Genomic DNA, 27206 nt, shown 5'->3' with positions numbered 1-27206 from the left:
TAAAGGGCAGAAAGCATAATCCACTACTCTCCAGCCAGAGACAGGCCTAGCCAGAGTTCTTCCAACCAGGACACCTTCCATATTTAATATTTCCTTTGTTTCTCACATGAACCCAGCAAGGTGGATAGGGCAGATGTTACCGTACCCATTTAGCAGATGAAGCCAGGATCTGTCACATCACAGATCTGGCTCTGGGAAAAGTCCCAGAATGACATGCCCATTTTCTACCTGTAACGTTCATGATGGGGCTACCAGTTTTCCATCTCCTCCAAATAAAAATGTAATCCCTCCTCTGACATCCTAAAGAGAAGTACATCACCTGTGACTGTCCATGCACTTAGTGTCAGAAGTAAGGCTACAACCCAGATCAACTGACCCTCCGCAGCCATTTCCCCCACTTGGCCTGCAAGGCTGAACTGCAACACATTCCCTCCCTGCTTCTCAAAGCCACTTCTGCACCACCAGTACCTAGGAAAAGTAGTAAACTTGCAAAGTTCACATGTTAGCCCTCATGGAGGAAAGCCTCAAGGGAAAATGCCCCGCCGCAGAAAACTAAAGGGAATAGTAAAGTTTATGGAAAGGCAATAATGAAGCAATAGAAGAAAGATGTGCAGAAAACATTCTGTGATGTTTTGGCAAAGAGGAGAGAAAGAGAGCTAACAAAGAAAAGTTGAAAGAATATAGTCTGGTCCGTGCAGAGTAATCAAGTCCATGGCAATAAACATTCATTATGAACAAATCTCATTTAAAAACAAACTCCCAGAGGAACTAATTACACTAAATGTTCTGGCACTGACTTAGGTAGTACTCATTTCTAAGGCACCCCTGGGGATATGAAAGTCACCACGTTCTATAGCAAATGGGGGCTGCGAGAGTGACTGTCTCCTTCCAAACAATAAGCTTCTGTCAGGTTACTGTTCTATCAAGCCTGTCAATTGTAACTTATTTTGTGTTAGGAGACAAGCTGGCACATTGTATAAAGGTCAAGTGGAAAACTGTCCCTTCTGCTCCATCACTGTCATCAACTGATAAAGGTCATTCCACCCAATACATTGCCATGACGGAAAATAACTTTGTTTGTCTACTGTGAAATATTAAAAAGTCCCTCTGCTATGTATGGGCTTTCTGATTTCTCTCTGCTCTCAAAATGTATTAAACTAGGCAATCCAGGGTATTTCCAGCTGCTGCTCTGACAATAACTTGTTTACAAACAAATTAGAACAGAAAAACACAAAGATGGCAGGTCTAAAACACTATCTGTATAGACTCATAATACCTAAATATCTAAATAGTTTACTGCCGATTGTAATTGTAGTAACTGACATTCATTCAGCATTTTATATAACACTAATAATTAGCATACACCACCTCATTTAATTCTCAAAACAACTCTGATACCCATTGTACAGGTGGGAAAAAGCAAAGCTTTGGAAGATTATGTAATTTTCCAAGCTTAAACAGCTAGTAAATGGAAGAACCTAACTTCGTTGTCAGGTTTTTAACTATGTTGACCTGAAAGGCACTAATACTTTATGACTAGGTTACTCTGTGACTTTATGTTAGTAGACTTACTATTAATAACAAGATAAAGATTACAATTGTTATTTGTAGATGGGATGTAGTTTGATCTTTCCTTTGTTCATTCAACAACCATTTCTTAAGAGTCGACTTTGAGGGGCACCTGGGTGGCTCAGTCAGTTAAGTGGCCAACTTTGGCTCAGGTCATGATCTCATGGTTCGGGAGTTTGAGCCCTATATCAGGCTCTGTTCTGATAGCTCAGAGCCTGGAGCCTGCTTCGGATTCTGTATCTCCCTCTCTCTCTCTGCCTCTCCCCCACTTGCACTCTGTCTCTCTCTCTCAAAAATAAATAGACATTAGAAGAAAAAAAAAGTCAACTTTGACCAGGCACTATGCTAGATGCCGGAGATAAAATCAGACAAGGTTTCATTCTCTCCCTCAGACAGCTTACGGTTCAGCCAAGAGGACAGCCAACAACTATATTAGAACATAATATGGATGAGGCTAGGGAAACATGCAGAGAACCCAAAAGAAGGAGCACTGAAATCAAGTCTTGATGGTCTAATAAGATCTAAGAAGGAGAAGGAGGGAGGCAATGTGGGAAGAGGTGTAAACTGATCGGGAACAGACATTCTGCCTTCAGGAACTACTGAAGCATTAGAAAGAAAGGGAAAGGAGTGGCAAGAAAAGAAATCAATGAGCTACGCCAGGGCCAGGGTGAGACAGGGTTACTGTGGGCTAAGTTTACCAGTTATCCTGAAAATGTCCATCATGGAGAGATGTGAAATGGAAACGTGACCCTATATGCTTTTGACAAGGAAGACTGGTTACAAGGTGAAATATGGATCGGAGCAGGGCAAAAATGGAAGCAGGGACCCTTTAAGAGACTACAGTCCAGGCAACAACTGGTGAGATCTGAGGACAGAAGGAGGAGATATTTAGGGGATGAAATCTAAAAGATACAGTGGCTCAAAGTCCAGGGGGGGAGTGTCCAGCATGACTCCCAGTTTTTCTTGCTTGGCCCCATTCACTGCAGCAGGAACCAGAACAAGAGGAGTTGGGCTGTGCCAGAGATCAAGAACTTATAGAGGAAGGGATGGATCTTACATTCTACATCTAAGTATTGAGGGGAAAGTGATGTCACATCTCCAAGTCCTTTCCCTTATTTTTTCTTTAAAGTTTATTTACTTTGAGACAGAGAGAGAGCGCGCGAGCTGGCGAGGGGGAAAGAGGGGGAGAGAGAGGGAGAGAGAGAGAGAGAGGGAGAGAGAGGGAGAGAGAGGGAGAGAGAGAGAATCCCAAGCAGGCTCCACACTGCCAGCATGGAGCCTGATGCAGGGCTCTAACTCACGGACCACGAGATCATGACCTGAGCCAAAATCTAGAGTTGGACGCTTAACCAACTGAGCCACTCAGATGCCCCCCCTTTCCCTTATTAATGGAGAGATCTGACTGTCAGGAAACAAAGGTATACTGAAAACCACTTTCAGGCTAGAATGAGCAGGCAAACAAAGTATGGGCGGGGGGGGAAGGGGGCGGTGCACAGAACTGTGAGGTCAATGTGCTCACAGAACACGCAGAACTGAGAGGTGTTCAGGTTGTGGGGTTCAGAGACTTTGGCTGAGATCGTCTCAGGAGGTTGCCGAGATACTCTCTCCCTTCACCACTTTATTTTACGATGCCACTCAGTCCCCACACTGAATAAGTGCCTTGCCACTTTGTCCCATTTGGTCTGTCTTTCCTCACTGAAACAAGACCAAAAGGCCAATGCACGATTCACACTAATGGCTCAAGGAGGCAGACGCACCAGGCAGAGCTGATTCAAAACTGTGTCAAGGCTCCTGGTCATGACCCCCAGCCACCAGCCCCAAAGTAAAGGTCAAGATTGTCCCTAGAGCTTTCTACTCAGAACCCATGGGATACTCTTTGGTTCGGCACAGCGTCTGCCCCCTTCCAACTGAAGACCTTGGTAAACAAAGATTTTTGTTTCCATGTCTCATAGGAAACGTACTCAAATTTCCCGATGTAACTTTTGTTCAGAGTGGGTCACGATTCATCTGCAAAAGCAGGGCCTCCAGAGCAGCTGATATATTCACGCCATGCTTTCAGCCCTTGTTGATTTGGAAGCAGGAGCAGCAGACGACAGGCTGCAGTGCTTGTTAAATCTGGAGGGAACGGCCACTCAAGGTTCTCTTCTGGTGCGACCCTCTATCATCGAGGATGTGCAGGTAGGAAATTTGCTGTCAGTTTCACATGAGACAGGATGCCAGATTTAATTAAGTGCCTGGGCAGTTTATAAAAACAGATTAGCTGTCCCATGATAAATCACCAGTGCAAGGAGCCCCAAGTAGGGGCAGGGGCACCATATCATGGCCATTATGCAGAGGAAATGGACACCACATTTGTAAATGACCGTTTTAAGTGGATGGATTAAATAGTTGTCTGGGAATTGAACCTTAACCCTCTCTGCTCAAGAAGGTACAGGTCACAAAGCAGCAGAGACCCACAGAAAAAATGACCAGAGCACAAAATCAACCTCCCTTCAATTCCCCTTGTCTTCACCCTCCATTTATGTCTCCATTTCCTCCTCTTCTATTTTTTTTCCATCCACCCTCAAAACCAGGACACACAATTTTCCAAAGCCCAAGCAGAGTTTCAAACTCATTTCCTCAATGTCATCCAATGTCATGCAACAGAGAATGAGGCAGAGAATGAGATTCAAGGTCATGAGATTTACCACCGAGAAGAAAAATACTTTGTCACAGGAAGATGTGAAGAGTAGTCAAGCCTTAAATGCCTCATTATAATTTGCATGTTTTAATATATATTGCTTTACCTCATTTCTGAATTTTTTGCAGCTGGAAAGAAATCAGGCTAGGTGCCAATAAGCTTCTTATTGACAGACAGAAAATAAGAAGCCAGATCATTCTATCTTCTTTGCAGGTACAGATGCTAACTGCTGGTAGACATTGTTCAGAAGAAGCCCCACCTCAGCATTTTCACACCTGTGCACGAAGCACCTCACATACACCATGACCACATTTAACCTTCCACCCACACAGAAGGATAGGTATTCTCACTCCTCGCTTACCCAGGAGCAAACTGGTGTTCAAGGACACGTTACAGGACAAAGAGGCACTGCCACACTGGCACTGAGTCTCCTTATCTAGTCCTGGGACTCTCCCTTCTGCCTGCTGAGCTGACCTCACCCAGAGGTACACAGGGGGTTATTAAACATTTCACAGTTCACTGTATGTAAATTCTACCTCAACTAAAAACATACGGAAAATTAGAACTGAATATGTAAATAAACACCTGTTAAATCTTTCACAGCTTGCTAAAAGGTATTTTTAAGCACTGACTATCCCAGTTTGAACAGGAGTTAATTATTTCTAATTGTCACTTCATGTTGAAATAGAAGGGTTAATCCCGCCAATTGAATTCATCAATCGGTCAATTCACTGCCAGGACATTGGGCCAATCAGCCCCATAATAACCAAGTGATGGATTGAACTTTTTCTTAACCTAACACACAAAGCCCCCCTAAATGTCACCACAGTCAGAGACACATCAAAGGTTACTTTGCTCCCTAGGGAGGATTAGGACAAAAGTCTCTGGAAAGTCTCTAAATAAAAGGCAACTTCAAACTAATATGTGAGAGCAGGTTTTGGGAGGGGAAGGACTGTATTAATTCACCACGGCTTCCCATCATCCAGCAGAGTGCTTAGAAACAGCAGGCATTCAATAAGTGTTTCCTGACTAAATGAATAAACTCTGTACAGAGCGTTTCCATGTTAGTCTTCTTGTATATTTTTAGCATCCCTCATTTTGAAATTCATACGTTGTTCTCAACCATTCTTAATTACTTCATGCGTGTGTGTGCTTCACTAGGCTACTATTTTTATCTGCTTGGCCCCAGCTCCCTCACCTTCTCATAACAGATGTACCCACCTCATCACAGAGACAGACAGGTAAACACAACTTGGCTAATTGCACCACCTCACCCCTTTAGCTACAGCAACTGGTCCAAGGAGTTGGCACCTGTCCCAAGCCCGCCCTGAAAGTTTTCAAACTGGAGCCGCGGAGGGAAGTCTCCTTTCTTCTCAAGTCATGGTGCTGTTAGTACACAAGTCTTGAACTGCCAGGTGGAGTAAACTGGTATGCTCGCCTTAAAACATTCCTCTGTCCAGGGGCGCCTGGGTGGCTCGGGCAGGTGAGCGTCCGATTCTGGCTCAGGTCATCACCTCACAGTTTGTGAGTTCGAGCCCCACGTTGGGCTCTGTGCTGACAGCTAGAGCCTGGAGCCTGTTTCAGATTCTGTGTCTCCTTCTCTCTTCCCCTCCATCACTAGCACCCTGTCTCTCTCTCTCTCAAAAATAAATGTTAAATATACATATATTTAAAACAAAAACAAAAACAAAACATTGGCCTAACTCTTCTCTGCTTGAAGATGGGCTAACTTTGGTGACTTGCTTCAAGTGAACAGGATGTGGTGGAATTAACACCACACAATTTTCTACATGAAATCATAAAAGACAACAGACTTTCTTCCGCCTCCCTCCCCTGTTCCCCACCCCCAGGACACTCACCATCACGCTGTAAGGAAGACAAGCAGCCCCACGGGAAGGCCACAAATGGGCAGTCCAGCCACAACCCAGCTGACAGGCATCAACTACCCGACATGAGAGCGGGCCTTCAGATGACCCCAGGCCTCACTCATTCTGTGAGCTGCCCGGCTAAGGCCAAATGGAGAAAAAAAGAGCTATCTCTGCTGAGATTTTCCCCAAATTATAGATTATTCTGAGCACAATAAATGTTGTCATTTTGATAAGCCCCTAAGCCTGATAGGGGTCATTTGCTACAAAGCAACAGATAACAGGAACAGATTTTGGTGCCTTAGTGGGGTTCTGCCATGACAAAACCCAAAACACGTGGCCACGGATTTGGGACTGGGCCATAGGTTTGGGAAGCTGGAAGGACCCTAACGACACAGGAGAAGAGTTAGATTGATCTTGAGGAGGCTGGGGGGGGGGGGGGGGGGGTGAGGACATCAAGGAGACAGAGGAAAATGTTACCAGAAGCTGGAACAAAGAACCTAAGTTTGAAAGCACTGTCCCCGAAAGTGACACTGACACAGAAAATAGAAAGTGTATCCACTGAGCTGGGTAGTCTGGCTAGGGAGATTTCCAGGCAGGGGGCTGAAGCGACCACCTGGCTTCTCCTTACTACCCACAGTACGGTGTGAGAACAGAGAAAGAAGCAAAGGAAACCACTTCCTATAAAGAAGTCAGGACTTGCTGGGCTTGAAATTAACACTGGTCCTGATCCCCAGCTTCATCAGATGACAAACAAGGCTAAAAACAGCTCCCAGGCAAAGAGCAACCCCAGAGTGCTGCCGGAAAATATGGTTAAGACATGAGGCCAAGGACGTAAACTGTAAAACCCTTTCTAAGATCTCAGAAAGATCACAGACCCTTTCAAACAGTCAAACAGCCCTGCAAGAATCTTAGGAGCATTGTTCCCACTGCCTCACCTCCTGCAAACCTTACAGGGAGCCTGAAAAAGAGGCTATTCTTGAAGAGATCTGTGGGCATAGCTTTTGTCTGATAAAGTGGATTATAAATTGATTCATATGAAATCCAAAACATTTTTCAAAGAATCATGGCAAGTTGGAGAGAACAAGGAAAGTACGAGATGAAAAAAGGCATTTAGGCCCCCAAACTTGTATGGGTGGAAAGCAGGCTGAGAAAATTACTTGGCTCCAAATTCAGGCTATTGCTTATGGACAAGGAAGGGTGACTCAGGGTGTAGAACCAGGAGCCCACGGGTCAGAGCCGAGGGAAACCACGGAAAATCACTGCCAGGCAGTAGGGATAAACCCTAAACAAGAAACTGGCAACAGAAGCCCAGCTGGATTTCAGAATCGCCGTGGACCCATGGCTGCCGTGTGGCCCCCACATCCCCCCTTTCTGAACACGTATCTATAGCAGTGATCCCACACTTGTCCCACCATCCTATGTTGGGACTGTGGGGGGTGACAAGCTGTAGCTTCAGAACATAAGTGTTCTGAGCGATCATCGAGAGAAACTGTACCCAAGAAGCTGTGCTCGGAGAATCCCACCCTGGGACCCTCACCTGCAGCTCCCCGTGAATTACACATGGAGCTCCTGGACATCCACCCTGAACCTGATGCCATCATATGTGGCTGTTGAGGGGCTTTGAGAGTGGATGAGGATATTTTGGATGTGGAAAGAATGTAAAAACACACAAGAATAAAGGGCAGTCTGTGGTGGTTTCAAAAAGATACCGACAAGTTCTTTTGCCACTCCTCCCATCAAAAGATGGGGAATTGCTCTGCCCTCAAGCATGGGTCACATCACCCTTAGTGACTTATTTCTAATGAGTAAAATGCAGCAGTAGTAACACTGCCTGACTTCCAAGGTCAGTCCACAAGAAGTAATAGTTTTTGCCCAACTGTCCCTCAGGATGTCATCACCATACAATGAGGAAGCCAAACAGCCACATGGAAAGGCTACAGGTGTCCCAGACCCAGCCAAGTACCCACAAGACAGTCAGCATCAACCACCAGACACTTGAGTGACCAACACTGCAGGTGACTCCAGGCCCCAGCCTTCAAGCCACCCCAGTTGACGCCTGGAGTAGAGATAAGCTACACTCACTCAGCCCTGCCCAAAATGCAGATTCATGAGCAAAATAAATATTGTCCTTGTTTTTCTTACACAGTTTTATTGAGTATAATTCACATGCCATAGAAATCACCCATTTAGAGTATACAACTCAATGGGTTTGGGCACATTGCATTAATTTTCTTAATTGTGGTAAAATACGTATAATACAAAATTTGCCATTTAACCATTTTTAAATATACAATTCAGTGGCATTAAGTACATTCACAATGTTGTGTGACCATCACCACTTAACATGTCTAAAACCTTTTATAATCCCAAACAGAAACTGTGCATCCATTAAGCAGTAACTACCCATTCCCCTCCCCCATCCCTGTTAACTTCCATTCTACTTTGTTTCTGAACTTGCCTATTCCAGGTATTTCGTGTAAGTGGAATCACACAATATTTGTCCTTTTGTGTCTGGGTTATTTCACTGAACATAATGGTTTTTTAATGTTTATTTATTTTTGAGAGAAAGAGAGAGCATAAGTGGGGTAGAGACAGAGGGGGGCGGGGGGGAGAGAGAGAATCCCAAGCAGACTCCACACTGTCAGTGCAGAGCCCAACACAGAGCTCGAACTCGCAAATGGTGACATCATGACCTGAGCTGAAATCAAGAGTCGGCTGCTGAACCAACTGGGCGATCCAGGCACCCTATGAATGTAATGTTTTTAAGATTCATCTATGCCAGAAAAAAAAAAAAAATTCATCTATGTTGTAGCATGTATCAGGACCTCATTCCTTTTTACGGTTGAATGGTATTCCTTTGTAGTGGACATACCACAATTTGTTTATCCATTCATCTACTGATGGACATTTGGGTTTGTTGCTACCCCTTGGCTAATGCGAGTAATGCTGCATGAACATTTGCATACAAATATCTGTTTGAGTCCCTGCTTTCAATTGCTTTGGGAAAATACTTAGGAGTAGAATTGCTTGCACATGTTTAGTTTCTTGAGGAACCACCGAACTGTTTTCAATAGTACTGCATCATTTTACATTCCCACAGCAGTGTATGAGAGTTCCAATTTCTCCATATTCTCACCAATACTTGTTACTGACCATTTTTTTATAGTAGCCATCCTAGTGGGTATGGTTTTGATTTGCATCCATACCTCAACATTGTGAAGGATGTTTGCATCCATATTTATAAGTGATATTGATCTGTAATTTTCTTTCTTGTGATGACTTCATCTTTGGTATCAGGATAATGCTGGCCTCATAGAATGAGTTAGGAAGTGTTCTCTCCTCTACTATTCTTCATAACAGTTAAAGAAGGATTAGTGTTAAATTCCTCTTAAATGGTTGATGGTATTAACCAGTAAAGCCATCTGGTCCTGGACCTTTCTCTGTTGGAAGGTTTTTGATTACTAATTCCGTCTCTTGACTCGTTCTTCAGTCAATGTAGGTAATTTGTGCTTTTCTAAGAATTGGACCATTTCATCCAGGTTATCCAATTTGCTGACATACAATTATTCATAATATTCTCTAATTTTCATTTTTATTTCATACATTTGGGAGTAATGTTCTCATTTTCAATTTTAGTTGTTCCCATTTTCTCTCTTTTTTTCTTTGTCAATTTTGTTGATATTTTTAAAGCACTAAATTTTGGTTTTATTGATTCTCTCTATTGGTTTTCTATTTTCTATTTTACTTATCTCAGCTCTAATCTTTACTTCGTACTGCTAGCTTTGGGTTTAGTTTGCTTTTCTTTTCTAGCTCATCGGTGTGTAAAGTTGGGTTATTGATTTTGAGATCTTTCTCCTTTTTTAATATAGGTATTTACAACTATAAATTTTCCTCTGAGCACTGTCTTGGTTGTATCCCATGAGTTCTGAGATGTTGGGTTTTCCTTTTCATTCACCTCTAAATGTTTTCTAATTTCTTTTGAGATGTCTTTTTTACCCATTGGTTCTCTAAGAGTGTGTTGCTTAGTTTTCTACATATTTTGTACGTTTTCCAATTGTCCTTCAGTTTTCAGTTCTAGCTTCATTGCATTGTGGCTGGAAATGATACTTTGTATGATTACAATTTTTTAAATTTATTGAGATTTATTTGTGGCCCAACATGTGGTCTATCTTGGAGAATGTTCCATGTGCACTTGAGAAAAATGCATTCTGCTGTTGGCTGGAGTGTTCTATACACGTCTGTTGAGTCTAGAAGGTTTACAGTGTTAGTCAAGTCTCTATACCCTTATCAATTGTCCAGATGTTCTCAGCATTATTAAAAGTAGTGTACTGAAGTCTCCAACTATAATGGAGAATCATATTCTGTTAATATTTGTTTCATATATTTGGGGGCTCTGTTGTTTGGTGCATATATGCTTAAAATTATTGTATCTTCTTGATGAATTGATGCTTTTATCAAAATATAGTGCCTCTTTGGTCTCATAACAGTTTTTTACTTGAAGTCTATTTTGTCTAATAGTATAGATACCCCAGCTCTGTTCTGGTTACCATTTGCATGGACTATCAATCTATTTGTGTCAGTGGGTCTAAAGTGAGTCTTTTGTAAATGGTATATAGTTGGATCATTTTTTTATCCGTCAGTCTCTACCTTTTGATTACAATTTTTTAAATATTTATTTAATTTTTGGGCAGAAGAGGTGTCAAAGAGAGGGAGACAGAGGATCCAAAGTGAGCTCTGAGCTGACAGCAGAGCCCAATGTAGGGCTCAAACTCACAAACTGCAAGATCATGACCTAAGCTGAAATCAGATACTTAACCAACTGAGCCATCCAGGCACCCCTTGATTACAAAGTTTAATCCATTTACATTTAAAGTAATTACTGATAAAGAAGGAGATAGTTCTAGGGCACCTGGGTGACTCAGTCAGTGAAGCATCCAACTTCAGTTCAGGCTATGATCTCACAGTTCATGAGTTCGAGCCCCACATCAGGCTCTGCACTGATGGTGCAGAGCTTGCTTGGGATTCTCTCTCTCTCTCCCTCTCTCTCTTTCTCTTTGTCTCTCTCCCTCTCTCTCTGCCCCTACCATGCTGGAGCATGCACCCTCTCTCTCACAAAATAAATAAATAAAATTTAAAAAAAAAGAGAGAGGGACATAGTTCTGCCATTTTCTTATTCATTTTCTGTAAGTCTTTTTTTTTTTTGTCCTTCATTGCCTCCATTACTGTCTTCTTTGGGGTTTAATTGATTTTTTTGTACCAAACTGTTTTGATTCCTCTTGTGTATATTTTTTTGATATTTTCTTTGTGGTTGCCATGGGGATTATATTTGCCACTCTAAAGTTATAACAACCTGATTTGAATTGATATCAACTTACCTTCAATAGAATATAAAAACTCTGCTCCTATACAGCTCCTTTGTTATTGCTATCACAAATTACATCTTTTTACCCTGTGCACTCAGTATCATAGGTTTATAATTTATAAATTATAAATTTTATGCATTTATTTTTTTACATCATGTAGAAAATGAAAAGTGGCATTGCAAACAAAAAATACAGTAATACTGGCTTTTATATTTGCTCATCTATTTACCATTACTGACTTATTTATTTCCTCATATGGCTTCAACTTACTCTCTAATGTCCTTTCATTTCAACCTGAAGGACACCCATTGGCATTTCTTACAGAGCAGGTCTAGTGGTAATGAGCCCCTTTAGCTTTTGTTTTCTGGAAATTTCTTACTATTTCCCTCATTTTTTAAATGTTTATTTATTTTTGAGAGAAAGAGGGACAGAGTGAGAGTGGGGGAGGGGCAGAAAGAGAGGGAGACACAGAATCTGAAGCAAGCTCCAGGCTCTGAGCTGTCAGCACAGAGCCTGACGTGGGGCTTGAACTCACAAACCTCAAGATTATGATCTGAGCTGAAGTTGGATGCTTACCCAACTGAACCACCCAGGCTCCCCTCTCCCTCATTTTTTTGAATGACAGTTTTGCTGGGTATAGAATTCTTGATCACCAATTTTTTTCTTTCCACACTTTAAATATATCTTCCCTCCACCTTCTGGTCTCTATGGTAATGAGAAAAATAGCTGTCAGTCTTATTGAGGATCCCTTGTATGTGATGAGTTGCTTCTCTCTTGCTACTTTCAAGATTCTCTTTTACTTTTGACAATTTGATTATGTGTTTCCCTGTATCTTTCAGTTTACCTCACTTGTTGTTCATTGAGCTCTTGAATTTGTAGTTTCATGTCTCTCACCAAATTCAGGAAGTGGTCAGCCAATATTTCTTCAAATATTCTCCTGCTCCTCTCTCTCTTCTCCTGGAACTCCCATAGGTATATGTTGGTCTGCTTGATAATCTCCCAGTGGCCTCTGAGACCATCTTTAATTTTCTTCATTCTTTTCTCTTTCTTCTCTTCAGACTAAATTATTTCAATTGTTGTGTCTTGAGTTTGCTGATTGTTTTTCTGCCTGCTCAGATCTATTGTTGAACCCTCCTAGTGAATATTTTATTTTAGTTATACTTTTCAGCTCCAGATTTGATTCCTTGTTACAATTTCTATTTCTTTATTGGTATTCTCATTTTGTTCATACATTGTTTTTCTGATCTCCTTTAGTTCTTCATCCATGTTTCTTTAACTCTTTGGACATCTTTAAGACAGTTTTTTTAAGGTCTTCAATAAGTCTGAGGTCTGGGCTTCTTCAGGGATGTTTTCTGTCCATTTATTTTGCCTCTTTCAGTGGGCCATGTGTTTCTGTTTCTTTGTATGCCTTGTGATGCTTTGTTAAAAACTGGACACTTGAATATTATAATGTGGTGACTCTGGAAATCAGATTCTCCAAACTCCCCAGTTTGTGGGGCTTTCTGTTGTTTTTGTTTTGTTGTCATCAACATTTTTGAAGGCTGAAGTGGTCCATCTGTTTAGATACTTTTCCAAACTATTTTTGCAAAGACTATTCCTTGAGGAGTGTGGTCACTGCATTCTCTGTTCTTATAGCTAGTGTTCAGCCAGTGTTTAGACAACGATTTCTTCAAATGCCAGGAGAAAAAGAAAAAACAGAAAAGAAAGCCAAGGGGGAAAAAAGCAAAAAAGAAGAAACACACACAGAGACACCAAAACAAACAAATTCCTCTTCCAGTCTTTGCAGATTGGTTCTGTGCTGGAGTACTCTTTCAACACTTGAGCAGGCTTGCCCTGAGCCCCAGGATCATCCTTAGATGAAAGCTTAGTGTCTTCTATGCTCTTCTCCGAGCATGTATCTTGCCCTGAGCAAGCAAGTGGTTTTCTAAATTTCCCTATATACACAGGTACTTCTGAATTTCCCAAAGATGTGCCCCAGCTATTGCTCCTGGCCTTTAGACAACCAGTGACCTTTCTCCCAGGTGTTTGAAGTTTGTTAGTTAACCTGGCAGTGTTTTCAAGCAATGTCTGCCATTTTTCCAGCCTCTGCCCTGAGTTAGCCAAAACAGAGACAAACACTGGATTTCAGTCCTTTAGGGAACCCTAGACAGGTTAGAACAGACTCATGCAATAATTTTCAAGTAAAGTCTGCTTTGCTCCCTGGGAATCAAGGACCAGAGTCCCACACCAGGAATGTGAGCTGTTATCTCCAAGGTCACTGCTGTCCTGAGAAGGGCTGGGACAAGAGCAAGAGCCACAAAGCTCTCCCATCATTTTCAAGTTGCCTTTTCTTGGTTCAATGTTTGCTTGGTTGCTCTAAACCTTGGCGTATTTTCCAGAGTTCTGAAAATGTTGGTTCTGACACTTTCTACTTCTCTTTTGATGTTTCTATGAGGGAAATGAGTGCTTGGAGTTGCTTATTCTGCCATTTTCTTGATGTCACTCCCTGACATTGTTTTAAGTACTAAATTTTATGGTGGTTTGTTATGCACTATATTAGTTTCCTATGTAAAAAATAACCGCAAACTTAGAGGCTTAAAATGACAAATTTATTCTTTCACATTCTTTCATAGTTTCATAGAGGCCATAAGTCTGCAATCAGTTTTATTGGGCTGAAATCAAGTTGTCTGCCAGGCCATACTCCCTCTACAGACTCTCATGGAGAATCTTTTCCTTGCCTCTTCCAATTTCAGTTGTCTGCCAGCATTCTATGTCTCGTGGGCACATCACTCCAATGTCTGCTTCTGTGATCATATCACCTCCTCTTCTTCTACTAGTCTAGTCCCCCCTCTGCCTCTCTCTTCAGGACACATGTGATAGCATTTAGGGCCTACCCCAATAATCCAGGATAATCTCATCCCAAGATCATTGATTTAATCATGCCTGCAAAGAGCCTTTTCCAAATAAGGTAACATCTACAAATTCCAGGAATTACGGTGTGGATATCTTTTGGAGGCCATTTTTCAGCCTACTATATGCAACAACAGGTAAGTGAAACAAGTGTTTTGAGAGATTAAATCAAACTGCAGAGAGAAAAGTGAGGGTCCTGGCACTCTGGATCTCCTGACCCCACTCACCACCCCAGCACCATCACACCAAACTGTAAGTCCTCTCTTCCTCTGCTTCTTGGGTCTCTTCCTCTTGAAAGTAGAGAGCCCTCACACACACACACACTCAATCAATTCTAATGTTAACTGAAATTTCACACATTCATATTATTTATATTTTATCCCAAATAAGCTAACATTCTTCTAGAAAAAAGCTAACATCCTGTACACATTTCTTTTGGTCCACCATGGGACGGTGAACCTGGAAAAAACTCAGTAAAAAAATTGTTCATGTGGAAAGGTACTGTGATATACTGGCCTAAAAGCCAGGCTCTGCTCTTAACTATCTGCAGGGTTTTAGACCAAAAAAAGATACCAATAATAGCCAGGTTCCTTTGCAGACAGGGAAAGGGATAATCAGCCCACTTAAGTCACTAAAGTCTGCCTTTTTTTTTTAAACTTTTCTATCAAATGTCTGTATAGGAACGGACACCCCTTCCAGTCCTGTTACCCATTTCTCAATCTGTAGAAAGAGGTGAAGCACTCCTTGAACATGCAATAAATCAAGTGAAATTGTTGACATTTCTGAAGCCCTAAGTGCCCTCACAGACAAGATGATCACTCTATCCCAGTGAGCTGTCCCCAGACAATCTAAGTCACTGCTTGGTCCTGTCTGGCACCTGCAGAGCAGCTGAGTTCCTCGGGCCCAGATGGAACATTCCCTCAGGGGAGCTTGCTCTCCTGGGATCCCAGCCAGCCTCTCAGCAACTCTGGGAGGATAGCAGCAACGTGGAAAACCTGTGGGAGGAGCTTCAAAGTCAGTCTTCTAAAAACAAGAGGGCCTTCTGCCCACCTTCCTGCTCCATCAACCACATCCTGTGCTACATATGAGAGGGAAGCTTATCATACACAGGTAGACCATCCGGGTCTGTGCACAAAGCTCACCACATCTGAAGTAGGTGTTACACGACGTACTACGTTCCTAGCACTCATGAAAAATGCCAACACACAAACTGCAAATACCAACAGTGACCTGAAAGCCAATACCGGCAGAGATTGTGGCCCTTAATTTACAGAGTCATAAACTCTTCTGTCAACAGAAAAAGAGGCTAAGACAATGCAACTAGGTGAAGTAAATGGCGTTTGTCCGCATTCTCGTTTACAACATGTTTTAATGAATAGCTCATCTCTCAATTTTTAAGTTTTCTTGAATTAAAATTCTTAAAATTCATTTATTTTCAAGAGAGAGTGCAGGGGAGGGGCCGAGAGAGAGGGAGAGAGAGAAAATCCCAAGCAGACTCCTCACCATCATCACAGAGCCCGACATGGGGCTCGAACTCAAACCGTGAGATCATGACCTGAGCTGAAATCAAGAGTGGGACGCTTAACCAACTGAGCCACCCAGGCATCCTTCAATTTTTAAGTTTCTACTTAAAATAAGAGGAAGCAGACACACAAGTTCCACTTTGGTGAGGATAATGTTGAAGACTAAAATTGAAATAATTCAAGTGCAAATTTCCTAACAGCCTAATGTTTTAAGATAAAATCATGGAAAGTCTTCCCCCCCCCCCACCCCTGTATCCCAGCGTGGAACCCTCCTCTGTTCCTTCCCTAGTTGTCATGTAAATAAGAGATTCCAGAACCCAGAAACCTCCTGGCTAGGATCGGTCCCCACAACTCCTCAAGAGCTCAGTTTTCCATGCTGGATTACACAATGCTCGGAGAGCCAGCGAGGACAGGAGGCAAAGGGGATGGGTGTCTGGAGCACATGGCTAGTCCCTTCCGAGCAGCTTCCGTGGCCTGGCCGGAGACTCGGGGCAGTGCCGATTCCTCCCACAGTGATGCTGGGATGTGATCAGCAGCGTGTGGGAAAGTGCCCAGCTGGGAGAGGATGTGGGACAGCTGCACATTAATATTACACACCACATACAAACACACCCCAGAAAAGGAATGTGTACCAAATGTCATTTATTTCACTTGGTTGCATTGTCTTAGCTTCTTTTCCTGATACTTCCTGCAAGCACCCCCCAGAGCAATGGAGACAGACTCCGGTAGATAGCAGGCCAAGTGAGGGTGTTTCCAAACCCTGGGGTGCAGGGAGAAAAGGAAGTGCATGTGCAGGGGGACCGCTGACAGAAACTGCACTCTCATTCCCATGTGTGCTCAGTGTGGCTCTTTTCTCTGGAAACATCTTCAAGCGCCAGTCGTGTCTCTGAGCAGACCCCAAATGCAGCCTACCTTTTCAGCAGGGACACAGAACAACACAGGGTGCCAAGAGTAGCCCTTCCTGTTCTGGGGACCCCCGAGTGGCATCCAGCTGCCATTTTGAAAGGGCTCTGGCACCTCTACAGCTAAGAGAAGACAAAGCGGGGCTTCTGGTTCTAAGCACAAACCTCCAGGAAGCCACTCAGATGCCAAACCGTAAAGGAGATAGAGAGTGGGATCCCCCCAACAGACAGGGCTGTCGGCTTGGATGATTTGCACACCGTCACCAAAGAGCAATTGTGGACAAACCAATCTTGCTAAAGAAAGCAAAGCCAAGTTTATGACAATTGAGGCAAGAACTGGGTACTGTCTAGACTGGTTTTATGCTTGGCCTCTGCGGTCATCATTCCTCCTTCCATGCCTCACATCATACTCTCGTTTTGTCCTAATGACATTGGTGGAGACAAAGGACAGAGGAACCAATTCAGTGCTGGCTGCTTTTCGCACCAGGAAAGAAATCCTAAACAAGCAGGTAAAGCCAGCTGTGCTACAGATCACAGTGATGTGAGTCACTGAAATGGCGAATTCCCAAAATTTTTCTCCTTCTTCCCCACGACCTCACCCCATTTGCTTCAGAAATGAGCAGTGAACATGGTCACAGGCAGGGGGGACGTTCTAGACCACATGTCACGTCGGTGCAGGGACAGTTAGAACATCAACCACAGTGGACGTCATTGTTCATGCTCTCCTTTTTCCCCTCCCAGCGTGTCACAGACCCTGAGCCCCATCTCCCATTTCCGGGCGGCACTCACTCCTTCTGAAGGACTCTGAGGTCCCACGCTCACCCCTCAGCTGACCACAGACATGGGACAAGCACCAACGGGATGAAACCAGTAAAGCATTTCGAGCCTCTGGAGAAAAAATCTAAGCAAGTACCAAATAGTATTATTCTTTTCCTGCCAAGCCCTCCCGGCCCCATTCAAGAATAGAAGGAATTATTGACTTTACTTCCCAGGCGAAGTAGAGATGTAATTAGAGCCCTGGAGGTTTCCCCACAAGGCGTCAGCAGGTCAATTTGCTGGCACTTTGAGGAGATAAAACATGAAACTTTCTATTCTGTGCCAAGTGCTCCTTTCTCTGGAATTCAAAGTCATTTTTATGAGTGAAACTAGAAAGAAAGAGAGAAAGGCAACAAAACCAGAGAAGAGCCCTCCAGGTTCTCCCGGCAAACCTCTCAGACTCCAGCAGCCCCCTTCCCCTGAGACAGAGCACAGCCCCACAGCTGCCACGAACACTGAGGCAGAAGTGAGTCCGCTCACAGACTGCAAAGGCTGAGTATAAAGAAAAGTCACAATTCTTAAACCCCTGGATAAGCCATGTGAGAAAGGAAATCTCATTCAAATCCTACTTCAACAAATCTCATTACAACAAATTCTCCACCTCAATATCAATCCAACTTCCCTAATGACTTGGCCCTTGGTTTATGAGAATTTAGTGATCACCTACTATGCGCCAGTTCATGCACTGTTCCAACTGGGCCCTGCAGTGATCCATTTCCAACAACAGCCGACTTCACATGTCACGTCCAGACAAACTGCTGGACGGTGGCTTTTACACCCCTCTGCGTTCTCTAAAATGCTCTTTCAGATGGCATCCCCCACACCCTCCGAGGCGCGTCTACACTATCACCTTCTCCACAGGGCTGGATCCGCACCCACCCCACCACCAGCAGTAATTTCTCCCCTTTTGGAACTCCTTCTGTTTATATTTTAAGGGACAGGTTATGTGTAACTTCACTACCCTTATTGTGTACTGTGCTATTTCCCCTCCCGGGCCATAAAACACCTGAGATGAAAATCCTAAGGACAGTGCTCGGTGGGTCTTTAAAAATGGCCCCATGTCGTCCTTGTAGTCCATCCCTACTCCGGGTGCGGTTCTCTGGACCACTGCGCAGCATCCTTTGGAAACTTACTAGAAACAGTGTCTCCACCCCAGCCCAGCCCTCCTTGGTCAGAAGGTGCATTTTACACATTACGCAGGCGATTCACATGCATGTTAAAGTTTGAGAAGCCCTGTTATATATGATAGATGCTCAGTAGGAATTTTTTTAAGTAATAAGCCACGCTCCACACAAACATCTTCCCTACGTGCACCCCGCCCCAGCAGACTGCGGATGAGCTGCGTAAGCCATCTTGAGGTGGTGAGAGTTCTTGGCCCTTGCGCTCACTCTAGCCTGACATCCATCCGGGGGCGGGGGGGTAGGGTGCGTATGCATTCAGCAGCAAGCAACTCACTTGTTCATCACAAAACACTGACTGACTCCCGACTCACTACGTGCCAGGCCCTCTGCACATTTCATCAGAACATTCACCTCTCAACACCCTAAACCAGGCTTGCAAGGTTTGGGAGTTTAAACAGGAGGGGGGAGGTATGTGACTCTCTGTTAAGTGCCTCCCAGGGTGCTTGCCCACAGACTCCGGGTGGATCAGGAGGGACAGAGCCCCTGACCAGCCCCCGCCTCCAGAACTCAGCTGGCGGCTTGCTGCACCACGGCCTGGTCCTCCAGCAAGCAGAGCCCTGCACTGGGGTTTTCTCACACACCAGTACACCTCCCAACCACCCAGAAGGCTTGTGGAACGCGGACGGCCCGGCCTGCCCTCCCAGTTCTCATTGAGGAGACATTCTCATTCTTGACATAGAAACAAGAAAAAAAAAATCAGATGGAAACACTAAATAAAGGTGTCTTTGTTCCTTTGGCTTCCCTCATGAGGCGTATCTTATCCAACCTTGTTCCCTTGGGTGTTTCAGAGCTATCTGGAGAAAAGACTAAAGAAGCGAGGCCTTTGTTTAATGAAGCCCGCTGAGAAAACCAAGTCCGGAAAAGTTCACCAGGCCTCGATCAGAAAAAGAGGGCTTGGTTTTCCACTTGTGTCTTCAGTTTTGTGTGTTAGAGCAGAGCTGTGTGCTAAAGGCCCACGCCAGAGAAAGTTAATTTGGGCAGCAGTTGGGAGCTGCAAACCTAGGCTCCCTTCACAGACAAAACTCAGCAGGGGGCACCCTGGTGCAGGCACCGCTCATGTGCTCTCTGCCCACAGCTGTGCGGGGTTCATGGGGGCCCTTGTCTCAGACTCGCTCCTCTCTCCCACCTAGCACCCTCACAAAATCAAGGCCGCCTGTAGAAACAGCAGGAGAGTTTAGACCTCCACCTGCATTCCCCAATTCCTCCCCCTCCTCCCACCCCGGCGCACTCTAACCCCCACCTCCGTGGTAAATGTACTGACAACACAACACAGCACCAGCTCCGGGTGTTTCCAGAATAGGATCTGCCGCCTCCTGTTGGAGATCACTCATCCCACTCCTGTAGTGCCCCGGTGCCAGTGGTCTGTGACGTATTCACTGGGAACACGAGAAAACGGGTCAAGAAGGTTGAAGGTTCAAGCCTCTAGGCTAAGAATCCTTAAGTCTGCATTCTATTTCCTAAGTGTCTGGGGGAACCTGCATGTTAAGTCCTCTCTCTTCCCCAGATGCAGCAGAAATGGCTGTGGCATCTCGCAATCGGCATCCGAAATCTTGAAGATTCTTCCCAGGCCAACCATTCCTGAAATCCTTCCTTTGACCCAGTCTGCTCTGTGTCCATTCAGCTCCACGTCAGCTGTTTCTGCTGCAGATCCTACTTTGGGACGGTCATGTTAACTGTTTTTTTGTGGCATCTGACCAACTCCTACATCGTCTGGTCTCACGTTACTTTTCCTTTCTCGTATGGATATTTGGGGGCATCTACATGGGAATTTGATACATTTGATCCCTTTGGCACAGCCTGGCATTTCTCAGACTCATCCCATTTTCTCTCTCTGGTCCCGGAGAGTATGAAGTCAAAAAGCTTCTTGGGGACTTATATTTACAGGCATCCCAAGATCAGATAATGCATCCACCTTACTTTCCTATTCCTGCCACATTGCGCAGCACACAATAGGTGTACAACAAATATTTTTTCAATGGATGAATAAATTATAGATATATCACACTCTAAGCAGGCAGATGATGAGTTAATATAACTTCCATTGTGCAAGTACTCTGAGTATTTCTGGATTATCAACAAATTTATAGCCCAATGATTAATGCTCATAAAGTGCTTTGAAATCCACAAAATAACAGTGCGGTAAAACAGTCAATTGTTATTGAGTGGAGGTGATCAGAGGAACAGACCACACAATTCACTGAGGTGTAGAAGGCAGGTATGAATGAGGATAAAAGAGAAATGGTACATTCCAGAGAAAATGAGAAATAATTAATAAAAAATAAAGTAAAACTCACCCTTGTCATAATCATCTTCCTCAACTGCTTTTTCTTGAAGTTTCTGAAGCTTTAATCTTAAGGACTTTACCTATGTTGGTTTGAAGGAAGGGGGAAAAATGAAAGCCAAATTACAATAGCACTCAAGCAAACTTATTTTTTTTAAGCCAAGAACATTTAGAAACTATTTCAAAACTGAAATTCTTTATTCTCCTTTAAAAAAAGAACCGCAAATGTACATTTTTCCCATGCCAGATGCATTAGCTTCTCAAAAAAAAAGTTATATAAAGAGAAAGTGTAATTTGAGTATAAAGTCCACAGAAAGAGTTAGAAAGTTATTTTAAACAAAAACATCACATTGTACCCTTATCTGCATGAAAAAATGCATAATAAAAAGGAACGCAAATTTCCTGACCTGACTGAATGCTCACTGTTCTCAAAATCACATTAAAATTATGAAGATAAACACTCTGAGACTGAAAGAGAAGCCAAGAGAAGAACATGAGCTTCCACTCGGCAGGTTGTCCCGCCGGCTGGGTGACAATGACAGGAAGGACTCCACAAAACCCTTCCAGAAAACAGTATCGTCTTATTTAACCCACATGTAGACACAGTGATCCCGTCGTTTGTCAGAGAGTTAACAATACATTCATTTTTAAGTATTTTTCTTCTCGACAGGAAGCCCAGATATTTTCTGAAGATGGATTCTTGGCCTATCAGTGAATGGATTTGGCCTTGCTCCCTAAAACACACCTTCCTCCCACCCTTGCCTGCCTCACACCTATATGTCCTTCAGCACCCAACTCAGGTGTCACCCTCTCCAGCCTGTGTTAAATGTCCTTCCTCTATATTGCCATAGTGACCTGTCCTTGGACCTAGTCATATGACCCACTTAACAAATATTCACTGAGTGTCTCCTCGGGGTGTCAGCCACCAGTTTGAGGTGTTGAGGGTACAGCACAAAATTCTAAACCGTCTCTCGACACGCATTCTTGTGCAGGAAGACAAAAATTAACATAATAAGTACGGTTTGTGGAGCCTTACAAAGTGATGAGTGTCGGGAAAGAAGAAAAACCGTAGAACCCAATAAGGGGCATCAAGAATGCTGGCAGGCGGTGGGGCTGCAGTTTTAAATAAGATCTCACTGACATTTGGGCAAAGACTTAAAAGTGGTAAAAGGGGAAACCCTGGGGCTCCTGGAGAAAACGTTTCAACAAAGAGAAGAGTCAGAGCAGAGGCTCTTGGCAAAGTGTTGCTGGCCTTGTAAAGTACATCGCTGAGTCTGGGATGGCCTGATTAAAGGCGGCTGTAGATGATGAGGTCAGAGAGGCGATGGGGAATGCATCATGAAGAGACACGAAGACCACTGAAAAGTTCTGATGTTGAGGGTGATGGGGGGGCACTTGGGGGGTTCTGAGCACAAAGTCCATGACCTGTTTGAGGTTTGAATAGCCTCACTCTGACTGCAGCGGGCAAAGGAAGAAGTCGGATGGCCAGGGGAGGCCATGGAAACAGCCCAGGAAGGAGGTGACGATAGCCTGAATGATAGTGGGAATAGTGAAGACAATGAAAAGGGATCTGATCCTGGACACATTCAGAAAATGGCTGTTGGAAGACAGAAAAAATGGGGTTTGTTAACAGATCGCAGGTAGGAGACACGAAAGTCAAAATAAGGCTGGGTGTTTGGTCTGAGCTTGCGGGACAAATGGAGTTGCAAGAAATTACCGTAGTACTCAGGACACCACAGTACAGCCATTGTTTTGTTTTGTCTGTGCGCTCCATTCACCCTTGGGTGTCTTGAGGGCAAGAACTATTTTCTAATCATGTAGAAAATGGCAGTGCTCACCCTTGTTTGGTTCTCCACTGCTCTGAGCACATGGAAGGACTACACTTCCTTCCCCACCTTGCTGTGGGTAATGGGGTGTAGCTGCAAGTGTTAGAGGTTACTTCGGCGTTGGGCATTTAATTGCTCTTGTAGGATCCTTACTGTTTTCCTCCTTGTCCCAGTGACTAACTCATACGTTCAGGTAGTACAGGCAGGCTTCCTGAGTGACTCTGCGGAGCAGATCCCCCAGTCACCTCTGTGAAACGCGACTTTTAAGCAAGAAACACAACTTTGTCCCGTGAAGACACTGATACTGTGTTGCTGTCTGTTTCTAACCAACTCTAATACAATCCAAAGCCAGACACAAGTCAGTAAATACTTTCTGAATGAGTGAATGATTACATTAACCCCTTTATCCTTGATTTGCTCCATATTACAAGTGCAAATTTTACCAATAACTCAGTCGTACATATTAGAGATAGAAGAAAGTCTGTATGGGTGGTTCAGCTGCCATATAAAGCGTACCATTGCCATCACCACACCCATGGGGTGGTACTGTTGAACGGTTACTGGAGCTGAAGCAGAAGAACTACAGGAAAGAAAGTCAAAGAAAACTTCATTTATAGCCAACATTCACTTCACTTTGTCCCCTTCAATCAATGATCCCTGTAGGACGCCGAACTGATGCCCCGGGAGATGTCTGAATGTCCATCTTTGCTGGAAGCAGAGGCACTGATGGTCATGTCTCATCCAGTGACACAACCATGTAAGACAGGCAATTTCTCTCCATTTCCTCCAGCTTCCACAAGCTGAGGCGGGGCTAACTTATAAGGTTCTCTCTTCCCTCCTCTGCACACCCAGTTAGCATTTCCTTTGATCACAATTTTCTCAGCCCCGTGCAATCCCTGGCAGTGTCCCTGGGTGGCTATTTCTAAACAGCATAAAACACACATTCTGTCAATCCTCATTCGTGGTCGTCGTGTTCTATAACGTCACGGGAAATGCTCAGTTAGCAAATACTAAACCATTGCTTCCAAGGGAAACAAGTGTTGGGCTTCTGAGAGCCTCTGATCACAACATCTTTGTCAACTGATCAAGATGTAACCTTGTTTTATGTGTGCTTCCGTTTAAAGATGCCTTCTTTAATATATATGGCTGGTTCATTAACATAGAACTCATGGCCACCAGCGCTACAGCTCATGCTGGAACAAAGCTCATTCAACACACGTTTCCTCGGTAAGGCACATTGCAGCCTCCTTGCACCTGGGCAGCATGGCAGCCCAAAGCTGTGGACCATTTTAAACAGGGAAATCATTAGGGTGCCTGGGTGGCTCAGTTGGTTAAGCGTCCGACTTCAGCTCAGGTCATAATCTTGCTGTTGGTGGGTTCGAGCCCCACACTGGGCTCTGTGCTGACAGCTCAGAGCTTGGAGCCTGCTTCAGATTCTGTGTCTCCTTCTCTCTCTGCCCTTCCCCCACTCACAGTCTGTCTTTCTCTCTCTCAAAAATAAATAATAAAACATTAAAAAATTTAAAAAAAAAGATTTTCAGGAGGATGTGATTTACCTGCAGGTAAGAGGAGTTTAAAAGAAAGGGACAAACTATCAGTTTCACCAAAACGCAGAGAGCTGAATCGTGTGGACTGCAGAGGAGTCCCTACCAAGGGGAGGTTCTGTTTGTTTGGCTATTTGGGAGGGGGAGAAGCTGGTCATTATAACGGCATTCTACTTTTGCTTCACTTGAGTCAAAGCTTGACTTTTTGAGATGGAGAAATACAGATATGTTGTCAAGATTTGTTAAAAGAGATCTTGGCAATGAAATACTGAAAACTGACCTTTAGAGTTGGAATGATGATACAAACCTCTTCTTAGTGCCTGTGACCTTGTGATTCGTAAAAGGAAATACATATTTGGTCTTTGTTCACTTCTGACACAGAACGCCTAAAACCCTAGAAATTTCCTGTGAGGAGGGCAATAAAGTTGTCTTTTGTTATGTTAATCAGGTGACTCCAGGAAGACACCGAAGGCTGAGGGCTGGTTGCCAGGGGAACCAACCACATGACTGGAGAGGAGGGGAACTTACAGCCCCCATCCCCCAACCTCCTGGGAGGAGAGAGGGGCTGGAGGTTGAATCAATCCCAAATGACCAATGATTTAATCAGTGCTGCCTGTGTAGTGAAGCCTCCCTAAAAATCCGAAGGACTGAGTTGGGAGAAATTCCAGGTTGGTAAACAGGTGGACATGCAGGGAGAGTGGTGTGCCTGGAGAGGGCATGAAACCCCATGTCCTTTCCTCACACCTTGCCTTCCTTCTGGTTGTTACTGAGTTATATCCTCCTATAATAAATATATGATCTATTAAGTAAACTGCTTCTCTGAGTTCTGCAAGCCACTCTACAAATTAATCGAACCCAAGGAGAGCGTGGTTGTTGGAGCCTCCTATCCATGGCCAGTGGGTCAGAAGCACGGGTGACGCTCTGAACTTAAATGGGCATCTGAAGAAGAGGCAGGTGGTCTTGTGAGACTGAGCCCTTAAGCTGTGGGATCTGATACTATCTCTGGATAGGTGCGGTCAGAATTGCATTGAGTTACAGGACACCCAGCTGGTGTTGGAAAATTGTTGGTAGGGGCAAACACCCCTCCAAGGCTGGAATTGGTCTTCTTACGCCTTAGCCAGTCAATCCAAAAAAGGTGTCAATTAAGTACCTGTGGCCCTCTTAACAAGATTAATTATTCACTAAAAACAAAAATGACCCAAGTAACCTCTAAGGGCCGGAAAGTATGCCAGGCTTCAGGCACCCAAAACTGTCTAAGAGACATGACCTGTGGTTATAGAGCTCATGGCCGAGTGCAGAATTTGGACCCTCAAGCAAATGATTATCAAATGTGATTGATGAGTGCTATAAGGGGCACGTCCAGATTGCTACGGGAACAAAATGGAAGGAGGGATTCATTTGGTCCAGAGGGGGTAGGAAATGTCTCACAAGGAAGTGGCTTTAAATCCACACCAAGGGGATTACAGGAGCTTGGCAGATGGAAAAGTGCAGGAAGGTCATTCCAGGCAGAGAGCAAACTGTAAGCAAAGGCCTGAGGCACAGCTTTCCCTGGTGTCTTCAGGAACAGGAAGCAGCACCAGATGGCTGAGCCGGCAGGGGTGAGGCATGGGGGCAGGCTGGAGCAGGTCGGGAAAGGTCTCAATTATCAGGATACGGGACTTGGCTACCATCCCCAGAAGAGCAATGAGCCACCAAAGGTTTCAAGCCAAGGAATAACACGTTCCCACCAGTGTTCCAGAAGATAACTCTGCTGGCCATCCAGAGGATGACCTAGAGAAGAGAGACACAGGAGGAAGGCAAAATCTCTTACAAAACCCAGGTTAAAACTAACAAGGATTTGAACCAGGGCAGAGGCCACGGCCATGAGAGGCAGGTTAGCTGTAGGACTATGAGGGCTGACCAGATGTGCAGAGCGAGGAGGAGGGGCTTGGTGAAAATGCTTGCAGTTTCTCTCAGGAACTGGATGGAGTCCATTAATTAAAATCAGCAAGGGGTGCCTGGGTGGCTCAGTCGGTTAAGTGTCCGACTTCGGCTCAGGTCACAATCTCGTGGTCCGGGAGTTCGAGCCCCGTATCAGGCTCTGTGCTGATGGCTCAGAGCCTGGAGCCTGTTTTGGATTCTGTGTCTCCCTCTCTCTCTGACCCTCCCCCATTCATGCTCTGTGTCTCTCTGTCTCAAAAATAAATAAACGTTAAAAAAAAAATTTTTAATCAGCAAGTAGGTATCAAGACTGGGGCCCTTTAGAACGGGTTTGGTGGGGAAGACGATGGCATCAGTATTGAACACATCTAACTTGGGATTCTGTGCGTCAGCTGGAAAAGGAGACCTGTGTGCATATCTGGCCTGGCTTCGCGGTCCACCGGAGTTATAAATCAGATGGCTAGGCTGAGGTCCTTGAGGGCTACAACAGGGCAAACAGGGACAGGGACAGGAACATCAGGTCATAGGTAAAGAACTGAAAGTAAATGAGGTGCAGGGCACCTGGGTGGCTTAGTCGGTTAACGGTCCAATTTCTGCTCAGGTCACGATCTCATAGTTCTTGAGTTCAAGCTCCACGTCGGACTCTCTGTTGCCAGCACGGAGCCTGCTTCGGATCCTCTCTCTCCCTTTCTCTCTCTCTGCCCCTCCCCTGCTCTCTCTCTCTCTCTCAAAAATAAATACATAAACATTAAAAAAAAAAAGAAAAAGGAAAGTAAATGAGGTGCGATTGCTAGAAATGAGCATGACCTTCACACTTTCAGGTACTTCTACCAAATGCCTGATG

At 44.3% G+C, this 27206-nt stretch overlaps 1 protein-coding gene across 11 annotated transcripts in view; it reads right to left on the bottom strand.

The window, feature by feature from the left end:
- The window catches only part of DISC1 (DISC1 scaffold protein), a 353788-nt gene that overhangs the window by 276520 nt on the left and 50062 nt on the right, over positions 1 to 27206 (bottom strand). For 10 of the 11 annotated variants that reach the window (XR_008292258.1, XM_053207451.1, XM_027046987.2 and 7 more), the window contains one exon: positions 21086 to 21155. The exons of the other annotated variant lie outside the window; for it this stretch is intronic. Coding sequence is in view for 9 of the 10 variants with exons in the window: in XM_053207451.1 (XP_053063426.1) it covers positions 21086 to 21155 (70 nt within the window). In the remaining variant the exon portion in view is untranslated. The remainder of the gene's footprint in view (positions 1 to 21085; positions 21156 to 27206) is intronic. 11 annotated transcript variants of the gene reach the window in all.

This window comes from Acinonyx jubatus, chromosome D2, assembly GCF_027475565.1.
Source record: "Acinonyx jubatus isolate Ajub_Pintada_27869175 chromosome D2, VMU_Ajub_asm_v1.0, whole genome shotgun sequence".
Taxonomy (NCBI): Eukaryota; Metazoa; Chordata; class Mammalia; order Carnivora; family Felidae; genus Acinonyx; species Acinonyx jubatus.
Note: the sequence above shows the minus strand (reverse complement) of the source record. Positions and strands in the feature narration are given on the sequence as shown.